General features: G+C 44.7%; 1 protein-coding gene across 1 annotated transcript; it reads left to right on the forward strand.

Annotated features, from left to right (window-relative positions):
- Positions 1-206: 206 nt before the first annotated feature.
- On the forward strand, positions 207-16862 carry ZNF365 (zinc finger protein 365). Its single transcript, XM_027896458.1, has 4 exons — positions 207-1215; positions 11305-11485; positions 13495-13532; positions 15830-16862. The coding sequence occupies exons 1-4, from the start codon at positions 500-502 to the stop codon at positions 16083-16085; spliced, it is 1191 nt and encodes a 396-aa protein (XP_027752259.1). The 5' UTR covers positions 207-499; the 3' UTR covers positions 16086-16862.
- Positions 16863-23224: the final 6362 nt, after the last annotated feature.

The raw sequence follows: 23224 nt of genomic DNA on the forward strand, positions 1-23224 counted from the left end.
GGAGGGGAGTGACCCCGGCCCGGGGCCCCCGGCCGGTGCTGCCGCCCACGCCCACCCGCAGCATCCCCGGCCGGGCACCTCCGCTCCCCATCCCCGTCCCCATCCCCGTCCCCGCCGGTCCCCTCTGCCCATCCCCGCCCGCCCGCCCGCCCCGCCCCGCGGCGGCGGCGCCGCGCCCGGGCTGATTTACGGCTCTGCTGAAAACGCCGCCGCCGCCGCCAGCAACAAGTCGGGTGAGTGCGGCGACCTTGCGGGCGGCGAGGCCCGCGCCGAGCCCGGCCCGGCCCCGCCCGCTCCGGCGAGGCCCGTGCGGCGGCCGAGGCGAGCGGAGCCCTCTGAGCCGCGCCGGGCGGAGCCGCCGGGGCCGGGCCGCTGGAGCGCCGCGCCGGGCGGGCGCGTCCCCGGGCGGAGATGGCGCGGCACCCCTGAGGGATCGCCGGGAAAGTTTCCCAAGTTTCCCCGTCGGGCGCGGACGCGGGCTGTTCCCTCCCGGCGAGGAATGCAACAGACGGCCCGCGATGAAGGCGGGCACCCCTGGCCGGAGCCGCTCGGCAGCGTCAGCCTCCCCTTCCGCTGCCCGCGATGCGGCGACCACACCAGGTTCCGGAGCCTGTCGTCCCTGCGGGTGCACCTGGAGTACAGCCACAGCTTCCAGGAGAGCAGCCTGCTGGCCAGGAGCAGCCTGTTCTCGCCGCTGAAGGATGCGGAGCTGGTGTCCCCGCCGGAGCCCGCGCCCCAGGGCAGCCCGGGGAGCCCCGGCGGCTCCGCGGGGCCCTTCCTGAACTTGGGCGGCGCGTCCTGCGGGAGCGGGAAGGGCGGGCAGCCGCGGGAGCTGCCCGCGGAGCGCCCGGGAGCCTACCTGGCCAACTGTGTGTCGGCTGAGTCTCCCAGCGAGCAGGTGTCCAAACCCGGGCTCCCGGCCACTGACTCCAAAGCCTCCTTCGAGGCACATGTCCGGGAAAAGTTTAACAGGATGGTGGAGGCCGTGGACAAAACGATCGAGAAGCGGATCGACAAGCTTACCAAAGAGCTGTCCCAGAAGACGGCGGAGCTGCTGGAGGTGCGGGCGGCGTTCGTGCAGCTGTCCCAGAAGAAGCAGGAGGTGCAGCGGCGGGAGCGGGCCCTGAGCAGGCAGGTGGATGTGGCCGTGGAGATGATCGCAGCCCTAAAGCAGCGGCTCAGCGAGTCCGAGGAGGAGCTTCACCGCAAAGAGGAGTAAGTGGGGAGGCGAGAGCCGGTGGCTTGGCGGGCTGGCCTGGCCCTGCGTGAGTGACAGCCTTTGGGGGACAAGAGAGGGGATGGCTCAGCTGCTTGCTGAGTTTGAAAGGGCCTGGAGCTCACCAGCTTCAGAGAGCTGCGTTTCTAGAGCAGTAGCCCATGTGACTGTGTCCCTGCAAGGCAGTGGACAGCTCCCCGAGCAGGTGGTTCTCATGCTTTACTCCCCAGTGACTAACGGGGCAGGGGACAGCTCCCTGTGCAGGTGGCTTCATACTTGACTACCTCATGACTGACTTTTACACTTCCTAATGCCTCTTGTGCCCCTGGTTTCATGAGGGTAGGGAGAAGTAAAAGCTCTCATCAGCAGGTAATCTGATTTACACTGATACCTCTAATGCACCATCTTTTTAAGAATATATGCATGGGTAAGTCTGGAGGAAGTATGTGAGAATATCCAATAACACCTTTTCCCTGCAGCCATCCCACCACAGGCTGCCTGTGGAGTGGGATGGTCTCCTGCTCAACAGTGTAGCTGTACTGGAGATAGCGCTGAAAAGGCCACGTCCAAGTAGTTCATGGCTAATATTTTAGATGGACACAGAACTGTGAAACTGGAATTGCTTATATGAGATTGGGAAGCAGATGCCAGAGCCGTTCTGAATAACATAAGCTATCTAAAAATATGTTCATGATGCATCCATTAAAAATGTAGTGATAGCTGATATATTATTTATACATGAACTACTTAGTTTATTCAGCACTTGCTAAAAACCTTTCAGGCTTTTCAGAGCAACACAACTTATTTTAGAGAAATGCAAATAAAGAGCACTGGTAATGGAGTGCCTCTAAACCAATTCATCAGCTTACAAAGGGAAGATGAGAAGTGCTAGTTGCCATGACACTGATCTTAGAAGAAATAAGGAAGGTGGTGTAGGAGTTCAGTGTAGGAAGTTTGGAGAGCTTTCATCATTCCTTCCTGTAGTCTAAGGACTAAAAGAAAAGATGATGATGGCTCCCACATCACTAGGAGCCATCTATCTTGAAGCAGTGCTATAGGTTTTCCAGAAGAGAGGACACATAAAGGGGGTGGGGATTTTGAGCACCTGGGGTGTGCATCTTACTTGAGGGGATATTCAGTAGAACCTCTGACTCTTGAAATATCAAGTGATCCTCATGTAAGACTGAAGGCTTTAAGGTGAAACTGAAGATAATAGTATAACTGAGGCAGATTTAAAAGTATGCTGGAAAGAAGCCATGAAGATAACTTACAGCTTGAAGCAGTTTGGGTATTCCCATCTAGCCAGACTGCCCTAATGGGCTCTTTCACAGTGTGATTCATCCTGTTTGTTCTAGAAAAGTATCTTAGAGGAGGAGGGATTGCTCTGTGAAGGTCCTTCTCCCCTCTGCAGATTCCAGGGGGCCCTCTGGTAAGCAGCTGTCTGGGCTAGATGCAGAATTTCAGATATTTAAAGTTAAGTGGTATGAATTTTAGCCCAAACTAAATGCAGAATGTGTTTTTGAAATTCAAGGCTAGGATCCAGAAAGGGAAAACAGGAGTGTCAGGAGAAAGCTGAAACCATTCAGTGGAGCAAACCCAAAGTTCTGCAATGCTGCAGAAGAACAAACATTGTGAGAAAAGAGGAAGGGGGAATGGAGTTATCTGGGTAGAAAGAATGAGTATGATATGGGGAGGATGGCAAAGGACACTGATTTGTAAAATCAGTAAGACAGCAAAAGCTGTGATTTTTAACTGTATGAGGAAAAGGAACAAGGAGGAGGCCACTTGCCCTTTTGGCAGACTGCTTACCAGCAGCACTGTCAGGCTGTGGTTCTGAGGCCAGAAAAGCCTGAACACAGAATGAAGAGAAATGGGGAAACACTGCCCCTCACACTAGGACATTGCCAGGCTCAGGAAAGGGGCAGGAGCTCAGATGGTTGATTATAGAATTCTGGTCATCTCGTAAGGAGGAGGGTGAATGCATAACCAGTGAGGTAGCTCCTAAGTTGGTGTTACAGGGAAGACTGAAGGTCACTTGGCTAGTAAGAAGCACTAACCAAAAGAGGCAGCTGCATAAGAGGCTTCACCAGAGTAGCCAGGATATTGCTCTTTTAGGATTACGCTTCCATGCAAAAGCAGCAATAGGAATGAGGGAATGGCTCTTACACAGCAGCCTGGGAATTTCTAGAGGTAAATGTGCCTAATGCATGTTAGGGGACAGGACAGAAGAATATCAGCCCAAAGTACTGAGGGGTAGGAGGGGAGTCAGAGTATGTCACTGCCTGTGTCTGTGCCTGGCCTTGCAGCATTGCCTCTGAAGGACACTGAGAGGGTAGGCAGAGAGTGTAAGAATAGGTAGAGTTCACTTAGGAAAAACTGGGAGTGTATTGGGTTTTTTTCTTGTTCAGATGGTTCCTGCATTTCCCATCTTGGGGGATAACATGGAAAAATGCACTGTATGGCTTTCCAGTTGAAAGGTTGTTGTATAAATAGCAAATTGAGAAGGAAGGTAGGTACAAACAATGCTTTGTAAGAGCAGGACTGGTACTTCTAGAGCAGCTTTTCAGATCTAAAAAGACCTAGGACACTTAGCTTTGCTCTGGCAGGAGGGAGGCAGGAGGATGGAATGCTGTAGTAGAGGAGAGAAGAAGGAATGTCTGTGACTTAGGTAGCATCAGTGACACTTGTCTGGCTTTCTCATGCACTGTTGTTAAATTCTGAGACCTGTGTACATATTCAGTGTGTGCGTTCAAAACTTACTCGGTGTGCTAAAAAGACTTTCTCCTTCAAAAAAGGAGGATCTCAACTTTGGCTTTGATTTCTGGAAGAAGTCCAGATGATTAGAAAGCCAAACAGGGCTGCTTAATGGAAATTGCAGAAGCCAGAGTTCTCACTGCAGACTGTGGAAAGTCAAAGGCATCCCTTAGGGACTGCTTTGGTACTTGCTGACCTTCAGAAATAAATGCTTTCGTCAGTTTCTTTGGATTTTTTTTTCCATAAGTTATCTTGTGAATATGGATAACTTTTCCTAAAATTAGCATTGATATTGAGCTACTGTAGCTGAAAATTTGTTCCTCTTTCCAGGAGAAAAAAGAAAAACACCTTCTGAAACACCCTGAAACATCTCCTTGTCCTATTTCAGAGAAAGTAAAAGCAACCAGCCTTCCCTTGGTTCCTGAATGGTTGTTCCCTACTACCATATCATGGAATATGGTGCATGTGAAGGCAAGAAAGGGTTTATAATTAAGACGCATTTCTAGATGTCACAGAGACTGAGGTGGAGCTTATCTAGATCAATCTGAGTGAGGATAAAAAGAAAACCAACCCAAAAAACCCCTTACAAACCGTCCAAAAGAGGGAAAAAATTCTACTCTGAATCTTAGATAAGGTCAAAAAACCCTCTTTTTTGGAGGCTCTTCTAGAGAAGCTGCTGAAAACTTTTATGGGGACCTTTTCAAGTAACTCCTGAAAAGTAACAATATCCTGATAAAGAAGTTTCAAATGTTTATTTTGTGTCCTACAAATTTGCTACGGGGGAAAAAAACCTTGTTATTTTAAAAACTTCCTCTTTAGAAAGGTACACAGGAAACTGACAGAAAATAATAGTACAACTGCAGTAGGTAATGACTCTGATTTTGGATCTGATTGTAAAGTCAAATAGGAAAGCTGAGGGAAAGAAAAAATATGAGTGAGCAAGAATAATTTGGTTAGGAAGCCCCTAGAAGGCCTAAGCAGAAAAAATTTAAATTCTTAGTTTAAATGCCTGGTTTTTCAGAATAAGGAGGTGGAGCTGTTCTAGGCCTCACACAGTTCCTTCATGCCCAGCCTTGCAAAGGCAGACCTTGCACTGCTGTGACTCTCTTCCCCCTCGGCAGAATCTTTGCAGCTGAGGGCACTTTCGCTTGGTGGAATTTCATTTCTACTTCTCAGTTCTACCAGTCAAAGCCCACATGTCCTCAGCCTTTGCCGGGGCCAAGCATGTGGGACAGAGACAGAAACTGAGGCTTAGCACATGGCCTTATTGTCAGAAGCTGGTTTCTCTCATCTGTTCTCCAAGCAAGCAGTGCCTCTGCAAACTTCTTAACTCTGTAGGGAGTAAATTCTTAGAGTTACATTGTTGTTGCAAATCCAAGCACTAATTTCAAACGACAGCATTCCCAGGTTTTAAGGTTGAGCTCTCATTCCGATGAGAGGAGGAGTGTTGGTTTAGGCCACCAGCAGGAGCAGGGCTGCCATTTGAAGAGCTTGAAGGGTCAGTAGGGTTATTTCTTTAACTTGTCAGTTGATTATTTTTTATTTGTTTTACATAAGGCTTTTAGCAGTCCAACAAAGGCAGTGATAAAGTGAAGGTACGTTTGTAGCTGAATTTTCTTTTTGGTTCCTTACAAAAATGGCACTGCTAATATGCACGTGGGTGCATGCTGTGATACTTGTGTTATGCCCCTGGGGAGATGAACTGTGTTGGGCAGGACAGGTGAAGGTACAACACTGACTGTACTAATATATAGTTGAAGTAGTATTAGTCTAAGCACAGAGCTGCTGAGCAAAGGAATGATTTAATTAGAAAGTGTGCCCTGAAAGGGATTATTCAATGTTTGATGAAGGAGAGTGCAAGTCAGAGTGAGTACTGTGATCTTCAAGATAACACAGAAGCATGCCCAAAGGGAGTAAGACTTTGTTGAATAAGATATCAAGAAAGGCATTGAAACCAAAGCCAGCTATGAACTTAACATCTAGAGGACACTGAGAGGCTTGTTTTTGGAAGTGATGCAAGAAAATGGAAACTGGTAGAGTTTGCTTTTCAGTAAGTCTGAACAGGGTAAACATTTGAAGTTATGTTCTTCAGCTGGAAGCTGCCTTCAATGGTGACTTAAACTCTCACTTTGTCTTCTAATTATAGAGTAAGAGCATTAATGTAGTATGCTGGCTTATCTCTGACAGCAATTTCTTTAACCAGTCTAATGCATTTGTTTTGAGATTGGTCATGCCTCTGCTCTGACATAGCCTGGAATGTGAGAGTTGTTTCAGAATAGCTGTGGTGGGCAGTGGTTATTCTTGCCAGTGGCTTCATCCTAAATTTGCAATTAATGAAATTATCTGTGCAAATAATGTCTTGACAATGGCATTAAGAGCTGGCTTTTAGAGGTCATTGCAATTTATGCTTTAAAACAGCTTTCCTTAATACATGAATTACAGTTGTACAGCAAAACAGTTTTGATTTACTTTAAGTAGAATAAAACTGCAATTAAACATTGTTCTTCCACCCTCAGTTTTAGGGTGCTCCCTCTCTCCTTTTCTTTCATCTTCCCACTGGAGAGATTACTCCCCCGTGGCAGCTGCACAGGTTCAAGCCTAGCGTGACTGTCCCACAGAATGGCTCTGTGAAATAAAGCATTTTAATCTTCAGTGTCACCCCACTAAGTTCAGGGCTCAGATCTGAGCCTGAATGGGTGCAATAACTTTCTGAGAGTGGAGGTGTGAACCTCTTAAATCAAATGTGCTGATAGTGGTGTGGGAATGTGAAACCCCAACCTAATGAATAACAGAGCAGCCTTCAGGCAGTAACACCAATTGGATGGTGGATAAGGTCAGTGGCATTAATACTTAATGAATGTACATATTAAATATTTTTACAAGTAAATCACTTTACTGCTTACTGTAGTAGGAATTTTCCCATCTTCAAGTAAAATAATGTGTTTGGTTTTCTCTAAATGTAATTCTCTAAAGGGATTTGACACTTGGGTGCAGAATCTGCATAGAGGCTCATGCTTGTCTCCACCTACAGAGCAGTTGCAGGTGTCAGAGTTGCTGTAATTAGTCCTGGGATCAGTACTATGCATCAGTAGGAGGGCTTGGGTGCAATGTGAGAAATCATTAGCCCTTCTTGACAGGTGTTAAGGAGCTGGAGCTGTCCCACCCTCTGCCTCTATCACTAGCATGCATCACGTGCTTAGCTGCTGAAAGCCATACAAGTGTATCCCAGGGTCCATGTGCCAGCAACTGGTCCAGTAAACAAGAGCTGCAGCTCACTCATCCTATAAGAACACTGCATAGCCTAGTGGTAAAGGCAAAAGAGTAAATGTCACCTAGCAGGCCTCTCACTTATAACATTACTGACCACATTTCATGCTATTTCATGGTAACAGCCCCCATAAAGGTTTTGGGATAGGTTTCAGTGCAGGCTCTCTGCAGCTAGGCTGCAGTTGGAACGCAAAACACCAAACAACTTAAGTTTGGTTAACTATAACAAGTTAACTCCCCGGCAGAATCAGATCAAAATAAAAGCTTTGGCAGCAAGTCTTTCTTGCCTATAGTGAGTCCTTCCCCCTGCATTTGTTTTTGCAGCTGAACACCTCTGAGCCGCCTGCTGATAAATTTCCCTTGGTCTCCTCTGGCTCTGGGCACAGCTCTTCTCTGGCACTCGGGCAGTACAGGCCAGTACAACACTCCTGCTCCTCTTGGATACCTCTCAGCTTGCATGCCCCTTGTCTTTCCCTCTCACCTGCTGCTGGCAGTTCAGTGTGCCCTCTGCTCCCTGGGCAGCAGCAGCAATTCCCTTTTCCTGAAAGGTCTTGTCTGACAGGAGCACCCAAGACAAAGTAAGAAACCCATCTTTCTCCCTGCTGCCCAGTCACAGCCCTCTAACAAAACATTTTGCATACAACATACTTTAGTATTGGTGTATCAAACTATAAGCAAACAGATGAGATCAATCTGCCGTCCTTTACAGAAATTGAAGAGATCTAAGCTGCGCTGAGCATCATCTACTCCACTCATAAAATTTAGTGCCAGGTTCTATTGCTTATAGGGCTACAGCAAGTGCCAGGGTGAGCTGGGTGAAAGGGGGCAGGAGGCTGCTGGGTAGAAGAGCAGAGCAGGAAAGAGATGGTGCTGGGAGCAGAGGGGAGTTAATAACTCCATGTAACCTTTTCTCAATATAGCAGCAGTGCTCCTGATGTTGAATAGTCAGCACAGGGTAGCAGAGACCTCTCATTAGAAAGGGCAATGCTTCAGGTCTGAGCCAGGCTTTAACAAAATGATTCCTGTTGCAAGTGACTGTTGCTAACAAGGCCGTTCTGTCAACGGAGCTCAGTGGGCTGGTGCTGCTGTGCTCTGGTTTATGCCCCACAATATTCACAGCCTCAGCTTCCCCCTGACTTCATGAGGAGCACGTCTGACCCCTGTGAACATCCATCATTCCATGAGCATAAGAGCAGAGAGTAAAAGATAGAAATCCTTTCACATTGTCCTCAAAAATTTGGCAGAGGCCTGGAGAAAAATTGAAACTAAAATAAAGAACGTAAGCAAAAACTCATCACAGGTATCCAGAAACAGAATTGAAGAGAGCATAATCAGTATGGCTGAGAAAAAGTTGGTCAAACTACAAGAGACAAGGAAGGCAGTTAGACAGACAAACAGCACCTGCGGGAAGCCGCGTGAGTTCTTTGATCCATTTCCCTGTTGTTAACAGTGAGAGGAGGGTAAAAATTCTTCTGGGAACTCCCTTCAGGTAACCAAGGCACGGGAGGGGCATGTGAGGAAGAAGCGTTGGAGCAAGTAGAGAGAGTTTATTAGTAGTCGTTCCTCAGAGCTTGATCTTGTTCTTCTGAGAGATGAGAGGGAAACAAAGAAAGTAGCTGAACTGACAGAAGTGCTGCTTATCAGGACAAGGAATGTGACCAAGACCTAATGCATGGGTATGCTCTGGCTCCTGTCTTTCTAAGGGGAATTTACAGAGCACATTTCAGTCTAAAGGAAAATCTTTACATTAAAGTTGTTAAAGGCAGGTTCATAGGCTGTACCAAGGCAGCTAAACAAACACAGAGAAATTATGGATATGCTGTATCGGCTGCTAATAACAGTCCCAACAAATAATGGCATGTAGGATGCCAAGTTATCTTTAGTAGTCTAGAAAGCAAGGAAAATACTAGGGAATTTATTGCCATTATGAGCCTGTTCTCCTCCTGATAGTCATCTAAGTCTACCTGAAAAAACACTGCTTCCCCCCTGGCCTCCTTATGGCATATCTAATGAGATATTTGTAGGAAAGGAAAATCTGTTGGTGATTATTTGTGCCATAGAGCGGGCAATTAATGAATGCTTTATAATTACATTTGCTGAGACAAATGAGTTACAAAAGTTAGCATTTTGAAACTATCACCCTTCTAAAAATAAATGCTAGGTACTCAATGTTTGTGGCTTCCCACTGCAGTGAGACACACAAGCTGGATGTCCCGGGAGGGACATCCTCATAGTGTCCCAGGCTGGTGGCTCCCTGTGCCGCCCACCCTTCCCTGCTGGAAGGCCAGCATCCTGCCAGGCTGTGCACAGCTCTTCCTTACCCAAAGGGGAAGGGATTTGGAGCCAGCCTGCTGAGTTTCTGTCCTTTTGTGCTTCCTGTCCCCTGGAGAAGAGGAGCCTGACGGAGCGCCAAGGACTTCAGGTTGCTCCTATACTAATCCAAAACCAGAGTGGCATCATGAAATCAAAGAAGTTACAGTGCTGTAAGTGCAGTGAGAATAAAGCCCTAAAACTGACCTTAATGAGTTTAAATTGGCTTGTTCCTAAGCATTCCTCAGTGGCTCTTTAGGATCAGGTTGCTCTGGGCAAGCTAATAGTCACAGAAATTGTACAGAGCCTTGAAATGGAGTGGAATAGCTGAGTTTAACAAACAAGGAGCCTCTCTGTTTCTTAAGCCAGGTTTTGTGGGTGAGTTAATATAAACTAATATTCATCAATGTCCTTCGTCCAAACAATACATCCTTGTTTTTACCTCATTCTTGCCATTAGATCAGCCATGCAAGCAGCACTCTGCTGTGGTACGGAGCAGGCAGGCACAGCCTGAATCCTAGGTGGTGAATTTCCATGGCTGACCACTTGTACCTAACTCTTCTTAGCACAAAACAGCTCTCTGTTAGAACAACTATACTGCGTTAAACCGATTACCTACACTACTCTGAGTTAAAACAGTGAAACAGAAAAACTTGGGATTTGTCACAAACAAGCTAAGCTTTGAAAGGTTATTTCTGCTACAAACTGTTTCCTGCTTTCTACTTAAAATGCTTTTTCCTCAGGCGATGTAATTCTACCAAGCAATCCTGCCCTTTCTCATTTGGCAAGAACCAGTTCCCTCAACTCCCACCCGCTCTGCTCTGTACAAAGCAAAAATTAACATGGTTTCGTTGGCAGACTAAGAAATATTTATCCTGGCATTTATTAACCAGGGAAGTCCTACATGTTCAGATTTGCCATTTTTTGTAAAACGTGCTTCGATCTGTAACCAGACTTCTCCCACCCAGATACCTCTGTGATATCAGAGGTGCAAATGGTGGCCCGATTGCTGATAGTAAACTGATAGTATGCAGAGGGGTTCGAAATAAGCTTTCACAGTCAGTAGTTCTGTCCTGGTTCCTTCCACTTGTGTTACCAGACAAGACATGTTTCTAAACTCCTGGCCTAAAACTTGCTCTTCCCACACATGCACTCCTTGGTCTGTAATCTCTAGGTTATCTGTTAATCTCCTGTGCTCCCACCAGCTCCAGATCATAACACTGCTCTTTGACATACTTGCAGGATTGCAGCCAAAATGAAGTTCAGTGGCCACAGTAGCCCTTTTAAGTTAGGAACCACCCCAGAAGCAACATTAAACTACCACTGTAAGATTATGATGAAATAAGAAGATGAATTTGGGAGTTCATCTGTTTCTCTTCCTGTTTCAGTGCTGATATTCTCATGGTTAAGTAAAAAAGGAAGCAGATATAGCTGTCTCCATCACCTTGAGAGCTGATGCTTAGTGACATTTCTACCCTGTGGACCACTAAAGACTATTTCCAAGAGACCTAATAAGGGGAAAAAAAACCCACCCCAAACCCACTGCCCATAAACTTAAATTCAGCTTTCGGGTTTCCAGATTTTTGCCTTGTCCACAAAAAATTTGAAATATTTTGATGGAGGTAAAGGACAGTAATGAGCCACCACAGGCTATCACCATGAAAAACAGGAGAAGCATCAGTAATTTTTGACAACAGTGAGACCAGAACCCTTCTGTTACCTAAATGTGGCCTCTCTGCAATGTTTCCATCTTGCAGAGAAGTTGTTACTTTCAACCACTTCCTGGAAGAAGCAGCAGAAAAAGAAGTGCGGGGGAAAGCCAGGCTGCAGCACTTCATCGAGAACCTGTTGCAGCGCGTGGATCTGGCGGAGAGGCAGCTGGAGTATTACCAAAATCAGCAGATGGTGTGCCACCACACCGACGGCAGCGAGCACGTGGTAAGACACCAAAGTCCTTCCCTGCACTGAAACCCTCCCCAGAGGGAAAGCACTGCAGTTTGAGTATGGGTGGGCTCCATGGATTGGGCTGATTGCTGCTCCAGGCAGATGTGCAGATGTAAAGTGTTTCTTCAAGTGTGTTTTATTTAGGTTTTAAACCTATGAGTGAAAGGAGCAGAGAGCTTAAGAGCAGCAATAGCCAAAGATGGCAAAGGGAGAGCAGAGAATAATTAAATATTTGACATATATTTAAATTTTTTTCCAGTTTTGGCTACTGCTGCTGTTGCTTTTGCCACAAACACTTTTCTTTATGTCACTTTGTGATGTGGCAGATTTTTTAGGATGTCTAAAGTATTTCAGGAAAAACATGGATTTCTATAGGTGACATATCAGCCTGCTGGCAAATTGGCTTTAGTTACCTATCATGGGAGACGTAGTAATGGTGAATGGATTCCCACAGGCCTGTCCCCCATGGATTAGAAGCTAAAGCTGTCTGAACATCGCTTTTAAAAATACATCATTTCTCTCTAAAAGCCCTCATTTTTAATACCTACACTCAGTATTTTTCCTACAATGCATTACATTTATATGGCAAGTTTTAGGCACAGGATTTCCAAAAAGCATTTCATTTAAATGAATACCCCATGCTGCCTGTGCTAAGTAATTGCTCACCCTGGGATGTGAGAGGAAGGCATTTGATCATGCACAGCAATGAACAGGTATGCAATGGTGGAAAGGAAAGGCTCCTGTAGCCAGCTGGAAGACAAAGAGCTTTAAGTAAGACCCGAATAAATATAGATGTGCTGAAGGCCAGTGCAGGACATCTCAAACAGTGTCCATGAGAAGATTGAGTGGCACCATAAAGATGGTCCTCAATATTAAGCCGTCTCCCTTGCTCTTGATGTGTTTACTGGGATTCCTACCTCAGCAGCATTCCTTGGGGAAGGCTCTAATTTTTAAGGCGGCTGTCCTGCTTTCTGCATGACTTCAGCATTCCTCTAAGGTCATCCATCCAAATATTGGCCATCCCGACCTTCAGGAGGTAATTACAGAAAAGCACACTATGAGATGGCTTCAGACTCCATCAAGACAGATGACAAGCAAAGTCAGGCTGGGCAAAAATCCATCTGCAAAGTGTGGACAATACCAGGGACACAGGGAACATTTACAAGAACATAATCATTTTCAGATGCCAGATCTGACTTGCTTGGCTCAGTGACTTCATTAAATGGTATTCAAAGGCTCAGTTTAGTAGCTCTGATGGGAGCTCAGTACAAAGAACCGATTTAGTAACTCAGACCGATTTAAACTGAACTGGCATCAAACACCTCCTTTCTGGACCCCCACCAAAAGAGGGACCAGACAAAGTGTTTTCACACTGCGAACCAAACTGTTGTAAAAAATGAAGTCACGCAAATTTGTGGTGGCACTGAGGCTGTGCTGTCCCTAGCTGGTCTCAGGGTTTGGAGTGGGAAGGGAGAGAAATGTTGCATCCCCTCCCTCCACCCTTCAGTGCAGCTCTGGCAGAGCCAAGGGCTTGCAGCTGGAGTTTCCTAGGCACTGGTGTAAAGGAAATGTATCACTGCAAAATTAAAGGCTCTGAGAGAAAGTTAAATTAAGACAGCTTATTCAGGCACTGCCCCTTATTAACTATCTCAAACACAATAATTACTTCTCTCTGTATCCATGCTGTTTAATCTAATGTGAAAGATCCCTGTTCAGCCCTCACTTCTTTGGCAATTTACTTTGATTATAGTTAGAATAAAAATAACAGGAAAAATCCAACCACTAACAACTCACATATTATGAATTTTAAAAACATGATTGTAAGCTGGAAGAGTAATACTCTGTAAAAGAGGATTTTTTTCTGGTTTCTTCCATGGATGTTCTTCTAGTTTTAACAGCAGGTGAGAATGGAAATACAATTTTAAAGACTTTGTATATTTTATCCTTGTACTTTAGTTACTTGATAATGTAATATTAATAACCTGGTTTTGTTTTCATTGCAGTTTACAGACATTTCATTAAATAAGAAACCCAGATGCCTGTATGTATATCTCTTTTTTTTTCTCTTTCTTAAATACACTAAGTTGACATGTTTACCTTTCTGCTTTTGCATTTCACGTTATCCAAAAGCCTGATTCAGGTTGGGTTTGGATCAGGTTCTTTACCTGTGTATGATCTATATTTATAATCTATATAATGGAGGAAAACCAGATTTCTGCTAAATTAAAGCTAAAATCAGATACTCTCTAAAGAAAATAAAGAAGACAAATTTTCTGTTAAATGAATTACTCCTTCCTGCTGACTGTAACAGCCTACTGCAAAGCTACAGGAGTTGAATCTCTTTGGCAAACACAGACCCGGTTTCAGTTGAAAATTCCTTTAACATTCTGTAGGTAGGAGAGAGACAGTTGTCATTTCCTAACTGACAGTAACACTGTAGACCTAAAAATCACGTGTAAGCAGACAAGTGCCCTGACAAAGCACAGGCACTAACATCATCTCTGGTTACTCCAGCAGCTGTCCTGGAAGCAGCAGAACCAACTGGGGCTGGTGTCCATGTCTTTGGGACTTGGTCATGAGTCCCAGCAGGTGATTTGGAGCATCATATGTGCTCCTTGGCCAAGTGGTACCTTCTTGGGTACCTTCTTAGCCTGACTGTGAATTAGGGACAGACATCCATCTTCTCTGCCATAAACTCGTTCAATTTAAATTGGCCCCTTTAGGCAGTCCCCTCTGACCATATTAACCTCGACCTTCTGGTTTCAATGGCATCATTCAGGAGTGCCTTACAGCACCTGCAGTCACCTGCAATAATGCCTGCATGTGTTCAGGGAATAAATGATGTAACTTTCTCACTACAACATCTGAGAAAAACAGAGTGCTGCATCTTTTAACAATAACTGTAACAAACAGTGCCCAAGAACCAGTTGTAAACTGGAGTGGCCAACAACCTGTGTTGACACACAAGTCATTCCTAACTCCCAGCAAGTGGTCAGAGCCCAGGCCTGCACCAGGGCAGCATGGCACAGCGCCTGCAAGCTCCAGCTTGGACCTGCACAGCATTTCACCTCTCAGAACTTCCCCTGGTGAATTATGGTTGGCAAAGCTGCCATCCAGGTAATACAGCTGGTCCTCGCTGCCTCCCGTCAACAAATACAGAGGCTTTCATGACACCCTTCTGGTCTTTTTAAAGAGCAGGAGAGAGTCTGTACTGTACACACACTTGAATAACCATAGCTTTTTCCAAAACTGGCTTCATCAAGTGTGCTGCAATATCATAAAATTTCCAGAAGTAATACTACAGATACATGGTTTTGAGAAATAACAAGCTATGGAAAATAGTCCTATGGGATCCCTTAAGAGATCGACTTGTACATGAGCACATCTGTTCTTCACTTCAGTCACAGGAGCTGGGCAGACATGAGCTGGTGCCTTATGTTCATAGTTCTGCTCTTACACGAGATGTATCTGCTGTAAAACATTTCAAAATTATGCTAAAAGGGGCTGAAATGATCTTACTTAGCTAAACTGTGGAACTGCAGTTTCAATGTAAAATTTTAGAGCAGAGTGTGTGGTTCAGCCTTTGCAGCACCAGGCACTGTGCTTTCAGTCCACCTGAGCTCACCAATTTCTGCAAATCCTGCTGGGCTTGAACCGTCACAGAGAGAACAAAGCATTCCTCTTACTTTGGCCTTTAAGCTTTCACACCCTTCTTCCCACCAATTTTTTTATTCACCTTTCCTCTTCTCCCATTTCAAATCAAAGCTTAAAAGCAAAGCTGAAGTTTCCCTTTGGGTGTGTGGTCAGCACAAAAGCAGAGTGTGGAGTTTGCTGTGGTATTGACCATTAGTAACAGCAGCAGCTCCCTGGGGGAGCTCCAAGGCAGCACTGAGATCCCACCAAGAAATTCCTACAGTTCCTCCACCCACTTTCTACTGTAACATGTGCTGTGTGGTCTTCCAGAGACCATGGGATGTTCATTCTTTGCAGAAGGTTACTGTGAACCTGTGCATCTTCAAAATCCCTGCTGATCACAAAGTACAGACCCCAGTAAGGTCTCAGCACTCCAAAATCAGCAGAATGCTGATTGGGATAAAAGTTAGATGAACATGCACAAAGAGCCCACCAGTAACACATGTGGGTAATATTTTAGTGAGGAAGGCTTTTGAGCCCCGAGAAATGTGATTCATCTTGCAATTCTGTTTTTAACATGCATCCTGGTTCTGTAAAACAAGGCTATTTTTGTCTTCAAAAATGTTTGGGTTTGGGGTATTTTGGGGACCTATCACTTTGCAAGATTGAATAATAGTTATTAATGACCACTGTTATTAATTTCAGGAGCCGAGGAAGTCAACACGCTTCATATAACATGCCTGATGCAAAGCCTCATTCCTTTCAGAAAGGAAGAATCTTGTTGAAAAAGGCAAAGGATGAAAAGACCAGCTTGCAGCCAGTAAAATGCTTCTATGAACCTGTTGATTGCCCAAGGGAGATATGGAGAGCACAAAAGAAGGGTGAACCAGTCTGCTCTGCCAGGAAAGTGAGCTCAAAATCAAAGATGAGTAAAAAGGCCAAGCCGCTACAGGAGCGGTGAGCAATACGCAGTAACGCAGGAACTTGGCTTCGACACAACAAATATTGAACCAAGTTAGTCATCCCACTTTTTCCTATCCATCTGCCCATGCCAAAACATATCAGCTATAATATATAGAAATATATACATATGGAAGATTTATATTATTTAGTAACGCCATTCCCTCTTTGGGCGCCGTAAGAGAAGTGACGTTTTATTCAGTTTACTTGGAGGTTTTTCTATTTATTCATTCATTTATTCATTTATTTATTTAGTCATTTATGGAGCTTATTTTAAATGACTGCAGTTATCTTGCTGGGCAGTACTGTGGCTGTATGTTTAATTATTTTACTGGCAGCATGCGGCCTGGTAATTTATTTTCCATCTGTGTTGTTGCCGAAGTTCAGAAGAATCCATTTAATCGGCACCTAAATATCCAGTCTTTCAGCTTAGGTTGTTGTAAGATCAATGACTAACTGTTACCTGCACAGACAGATGCAAAAAGCCTACTTGAGTTGCCTGAAGGCTGTTTACAGCAGTAGATTGCTACCCTGGATTTCCTGATATAGGCCCAGTCTGACACATTTCCATGTTGTATTGGATACATTAAACCACTCAATCTTACCAGCAGCCACACTGTTCTGTTGGTACAAGTTTGGGCTCCTCTGGTGTCACTTAACAAGGAAACCAGAAGCTGGTACTGCAGCTCTGACAAGCCCAGACCCAATTGAGCCAGAGGAGTTTCAGTGCCAAGAGCCAGTGGCAGGTTGTCAGCTGTGGCACAGTGAGTGACAGGCTAAAGCAACATGTTACTGCGGGGCATGGTGGCCAACGCCTGTGCTTGTTCTTAGGCATGAGAGGCCTAAATCGCCACCATCGTAACCCAATCCCTTCACATTTTTGTCTCTGAAGAATCCTTACAGGACTGAGAGATCCCTGAATTTCAACAAAATGCCCAAGTGCAAGGAAGTTAGAGGTGACAGCAAAACAGGAATGCACATGTTTACATTGGTTTGTGCCAATTAAAAGGATCCTTATTTATCAAGAGTATTTATTTATCAAGATGATTTTTTGCGTGTACAGTTTTTTGGTAACATGAATCCTTATGCCATGTTTACAGATATGAACATCCTGATGATGTTACTGATGAGATTTGTTTTCTCAAGAAAAAGAAAGGATAGGTGAGACAAGTCTCTGTGATTTATTTTTTAAATGCTCATAACAGGTGTAAATTGTTTATGTGGAAGGTGATTTTTACAGTATGTGTACAAAGATTTGTGAAAAATGTTTTTCATTTTTTATAACTATGTCTGTAAGCAGAACTGAGTATTAAAAGACAGTGTATCACTATGATTACTGCTGCAATAAGCACCAGAGTTGCAATATTTTTAAAGCAGAAGATGACTGATCAGTCAGCTGTGATCGGGTAACTACAGATGTCATACATTTGTCAGTGTACAGACCTCCCAGAAAGTAGCAGAGTGAAGAAAGAGAGTATTATTCCTCACTTTTATTTTAAATAGTATATATAGAACAATCAGATATATGTTTAAAGTTTCTCAGCACTGTTTCAGTAGAAAGTCACAGTGTAAGACCAATTCAGGTATTTAGGTTGTAATGATATTTTAATATTTATTTAACTACGTCACAAGGCCACACTTGGCCTTATGCTAGGCATTGTGTGTGGTGAAAAGGAGCTGTTCATTGTGTTGCATGGGCTTGGGTCAGATTGTGTGTTACGACAACTTTTATAGGCAAGCTACAAAATAGAAGCATCCTTGGGTTTTTTTCTATTGCTTCCCACATTTACAAACCTGAATAAATTACCTTTATTGAAGGTCATAAAGGTAAACTTTAGAAAGATAATAAATTAAAGTATATTAATCTGTTTCTTTATCCACTTGACACTGAAAGAATATTTTTATTTTTAAATGCCTATCTGTTCTGTTAGTCACCAAAGTTAAGTGCAAATACTAGTTCACAAATAAGATGTTTATTTTATTATTTATCATGCCAAAATCTTGACTGTAAGTTGTCCTTTTGGGGGAGGAAAAGAGTAAAAGAAGTTGCATGTTCTTAAACTTTTCAGAGCCTAATTTACAGTTACTTGCTGAAATATGCCAGGTTAGTTAATTAGGAAGAAATTGGATTGTACTGTAACCCCAGATAAAAATTTTTAGAATATAAATGTTCTAATAATAAAGATATATTTCTCAATTATTGTGCCATTTAACTCTGTAAAATACAGTGTTTCTTATAAAAGCTTAAGAAATAGCAGAGTAAAAGACAAGAGGCAGCAGCCTGGACTTGGGTTTATCCCTCAGGTAAAGCAGGTCAGTGAAGGCGGGCTGTGATCTTCCACAGCAATACAAATCAACCTGAAAGAGCTACTGCATCTCGCCCACGTGGCTCACACGTGTCACCTGCTGCTCTCCCGCTGTCCTGAGGCTTGAAAATCATTCCTGAGATGACACACAAGGTCAGGCAACCTGCCCGAAGCAGAGGCAGGGGGAGTGGAGGGCTGGGTCAGGCAAAGGAAATTAGGAGCAGAGGGGCTCCCAGGGGACGTCAGGGATAGTGTCTCCCTCACACACTGCCAGTTGGTTCAAGTCTCTCCCTGGTTAGACTTGGAAAGAGAGGTTTTCCTGTGGGGGAGCCACACTCCTGTCAAGATGGTAACCTTTGGTAGAGATGCTGTAGAAGACTTCATGAGGAGACAAGGTCCCTCTGATACCTCAGAGCTTAAATAGTGTTTATCAAGAAAAAAAGGCTCCTTCCCACTCATGTTTACACAACTTACTAGCTCATTTTTAAAGTTATACTTGCATCGAAGTGAATTTCACTAGGACCTGGATACCTCGTTCCCCTATTCATATTTAAAATCCCACCTCATCTATAACTAAAAATACCTCAGAGCAGTATGTGTACTGGCTGGGCCCTTACAGGTGAGCTTTCTGCTTAAAACAAAATGTTCTGACCAACATGTGATATTATAGGCCAGGAAAACAACAGACTAATTGAAACCCAGACCTTTAATTAGAGCTATACATAGAAAAAACAATCACTGAGAGATGCTCCTGCCAGTTCAAGAAAGAGCATGTTTTAAAGCACTGAATGACATCTGATCACCCTCCCCCACCTCTGAAGTAAAAACAGCCTCCCTCCTAACCCAGAAGAGATCTGAACACATTTGTTTTGTTTCAAGGAGAGTTACTGCAAATATTCAATGGGATATTCATATTCAAAGGGACAGCCACCAATTAGAGCAGTTCCTAGGTCAAACAAATTATCAATTCCATCATCCCTAATAATCCTTCCAATGCCACTGGCTCATTCAATCTACTTGAGCAAAATCCAGCTCTTCTCTCTTTATTCTGCGTCATCAGATAGTTGCCTCTATTTGTTCTTACCTCAGACTAATGCTGATTGTTTCCATACATCCTGTCTGAAGTGGCTGGAGTGGACTATTTTAGTGCTCTCTGCAGTGGGCATGGGCATTATTTTTTATTGGTTTTTTAGAAAAAATAATCCCAGAAGTGATTTTATGACATGAAACATACATCAAGCTCTTAAAAATAGATCCTGTTGCAACACAAACAAAATGTCCTTTCCCATTTTGTTGCTAATGCCACCCTCTACCTAGTCACGCTTTTTTTATTCTGGTCTCTTGAATTTTCATTTGTATGTCTCTCCAAGGAGAGGGAGAAACAAGCAACATAAGTTAAATGCAGTCATTGGTTTGATAAGCCTTTCCCCTCTCACTGTCTCAGTCCTAGCATCTCCCACTGCAGGCAGGTAGAAGTTGGCTTGAATTTTTCATAAAATCATGGAAAAAAATATATATAATAGATTTTGAGTTCATTATGTTATGGAAGAGGAAGAGGCTCTTCTCTGAGAGGGAAAAGGAAATAGGAGGAGAGATACTCCCCTTCCTTGAGAAGTCACTTTCCAAGATAAATGTGACAGGTTGGAAGAATTTACTGTGTGCTGGTGTGAGATGAGGGAAAGTCAGAGTCACAAGTCAGCAGTGAAAGGCTGGGGGACTCGTTACTGCCTGCTGTTTCTCTGGGGCTTTGACTGACAAAACATCAGCAGAGATACGGCCTGACACGTTCACACCTTAAATCACACTTCAGACACATTTTTTGCAGCCTAATCACTAATTTCAGAGTTACAGACTTTAGCATGAGGGTTTCCAAGAAATTCCCCAAACTCCGTCCACAGTATTTGTTCAAACCACAGAGTATTTGCCTTACAGTGGGAGCCTGTGCTCGGGGTGCTGTCAGCACTTGCTCTCTCTGGTCTGTGCCCGGTGTCCGGCAGCAGCCGGCCAGGTCGGGCAGTTCTGCCTGGGCTCTGCCCCACTGACCGTCAGCTGGTTCTCACAGCAACACTTCCCTTCATGCTTTTTTGCTGATTTTTTTGTCTGCTTCCCAAGCTCCCTCCTGCCTTCTGCTAACTCAGTCCCTTCAACATGAGAGAAGTCTCATGCAGCAAGTGCCTTTCCTGGACCTCAGCCTGCTGGTAAGTCCCCTGCATGGCACCAGAGATGCTTGCAAAATGCTTTCTTTGGCAGGCCGGGGACAACTGCTGCACTAAGGTGGCAGATTCCCACTTGTTCTGCCGGCTTTACACTGCCCGGGTGACAATCCTGCCTGCTGCCATTCGTGCTGCTCGTGCCTGTTTGCAGACACACAGTGGGCCAACCAAAGGTCAGAGGTGTGTGTTTCTGAGAGGACATTGCAGCCCATCACCCCTCAGCCACAGAAAGACCATAACCTTGGCTGAGTGCCCTGCACTTCCAGAAGTATTTTCTCAAAAATGTTATACATATGGCACTTGCCCTTCATTGAAATACAGCTCGGGCAGGTGTCGCAGACCTCTGCTCCTAAAGGGATTTCTGATCTCCCACCAGCCAGCACTGTTGGTGGTAAGAAAGAGAGGGGAGGCTGAACACTCATCAAAAAACAACACACGTACACGCAAACTACAGCCCAGGTGTGCACACGAGGAGAGAGGGTCAAGAAAACAACTGAAAGAAGGTTTGTTTTGTTCTGATTTTACTCTTCATTAGGATCATATCACTATTAGATAGAAACCCCAAAAGAAAGTTTTCAAAATAAATTTATGAACAAGCTAGTCCAGGAATTGTATATACACCTTTCACTGAAAATCACTTTTGGCATCACAGGATCTATAGCAAATTCCTGGGAATTTTTCCCCCTGGTAGGAAATAGTGGGCTCAGAAGAGACTTTTCATTTCTTTTTCTCATGGGGGAAAAAATAGAAAAAGCAGGCCGAAAACCTGGAATGTTTTATCATGAACCTCTATCACCCCAAATCCACAAGGCTTATGCTAAGAAACTCAGCCACCAGTGAGCCTGGAATTGTTTCTATGTCAGCCTGCTTGGCCTACCAGTGCTTCTGAGGTTCAGGGTATAGAGGTGACCTCCTAAGTATGATGTGGTTTAATTATCCCACCCTCTAAGGCTTTGTGGAGGCACCTGCTTGAGAGGAGCACATGAAAGTCACCAGTTTTGCAGGCTGCCAGGGTATGCCACAGTGTTTGGGCCAAGTTTGGGCCACCCCCAGGCAGAAGGAACCAAGGGATTGATCAGGCATCACCCAAAGCCTGGCAATGGCAGCTGGAGCAAGTTGGATTTATAGGAGCTGAACCTATTTCTGTGACAAGAGCCATGACTCTGCTTCTCATGCACCTGTGACTGTCAGCATGGCTGTGCACTTCCCATGCCGGCCTGGGCTCCCCCATCCCCCTACAAAGATTTGAGGGAATGGGAGGCGGTGGGGAGGGGGGAGGTTGAAAAACTCTACTGCACGCAGCAGCTTTGAAAACAGGGTTTAAAAACACAGAGGGCAGTTTGTATGCACACACAAGCTCATCCTGCCCTGGTCTGGTCCCCCAGAGGTAGAGGAGTATTTCAGCCACTACTTCAGGGATGGAGCAGAGGGAGCCTGCTCTGCCAACAAACAGCTTGCCAGCACACTTCTTAAGGGCAGCAAGCATTTTATCCATTAGGAAATCATGAAATTAAAAGGGTAATCACAACTAAATGAAGGAACCATAACTCCATTGTCAGTTAATTTAATTGCCACAGTGAGTACATTGAACTGTTGGTGGTAAGTTTTATTGTCATCTCCATCTGAAGAAACTGTTGTTACCAGGCACTACCTGGATTTCACCCATAGACTCCCCTCTGAGGGAGCAGCTGAGGGTAACAAGCAGAAGGCAAAAGCCTGGGGCCAGGTGACCCAGGAGGAACATTTGCCAGGGGGACAGGCATAAGTTTAAGATTTCAGAAGTGTGGGTGAGGAGAATGAAAAGGAAAACGCAGCAGAGGCAATTGAAACTGGTTAACACAGCCCATGCTAAAGAAAGGACAAGGACAGCAATATAGTTTCTTTTACCATCTATTCTTTTAGTGGACTTCAGTAACTTCTTAGTTTTGCTAACCATTTGTTAACAAGGAGGTGAAGGTGCCCTTCCTACCTCAACACCATATAGCATGGCCACCCTTGTTCTCTGGGGTAGGACTTAGGACTTTGGACTTAGGAGACCAGATTACCTTTATTTTAGGGACAGGGGCTTCTATTCCTTTTGATATAAGTAGATGAAAACATACATCACAGATGCCTGTCTCCTTGGATTTCAGGATTGGTGCTCTCCTACATGTGAGTCTGGGTGGCGTAAAAGGTCTGTTCACTTCCTGGGCAAAAGCTAAACCACTTCCATTTTATCTATGTACAAAGTCGAGGTGTCTAGGAGACAACATATATGAGTCAGTTTGGATGCCAGTTCGCGTGAGGCAGAAGTGGTTCCTCGCAGGAAATGAAATTTTACATTGTTAAAAAAGCCGATGTGAGTCTGTGATCAGCAAGCCGATGTGTACCCTATTTGAAAATTCGGTTGAGTTTTTTTTTAGGGGGAAAGGAAAATAGGCTTGAAAGAGACACGTAAGCTGGCAGCTGAATCCAGACGGAGCCTTTTTGCCACTAGGTGGTGATGGTTGACAATGAATGGTGCAGGATGCTCTCATCCCCTCCCGCCGTACCGGAGCAGCTCACAGCCCATCACCATTCCCGGCCCCCTCGGACGCTGTGCGTTCCACTGGAACACGCTCTGCTGTTACCAGAACCAGGCC

The sequence above is a fragment of the Empidonax traillii genome, unplaced genomic scaffold (genome assembly GCF_003031625.1).
Source record: "Empidonax traillii isolate 1590-97213 ecotype Southwest subspecies unplaced genomic scaffold, ASM303162v1 scaffold498:size1131258, whole genome shotgun sequence".
NCBI lineage: Eukaryota > Metazoa > Chordata > Aves > Passeriformes > Tyrannidae > Empidonax > Empidonax traillii.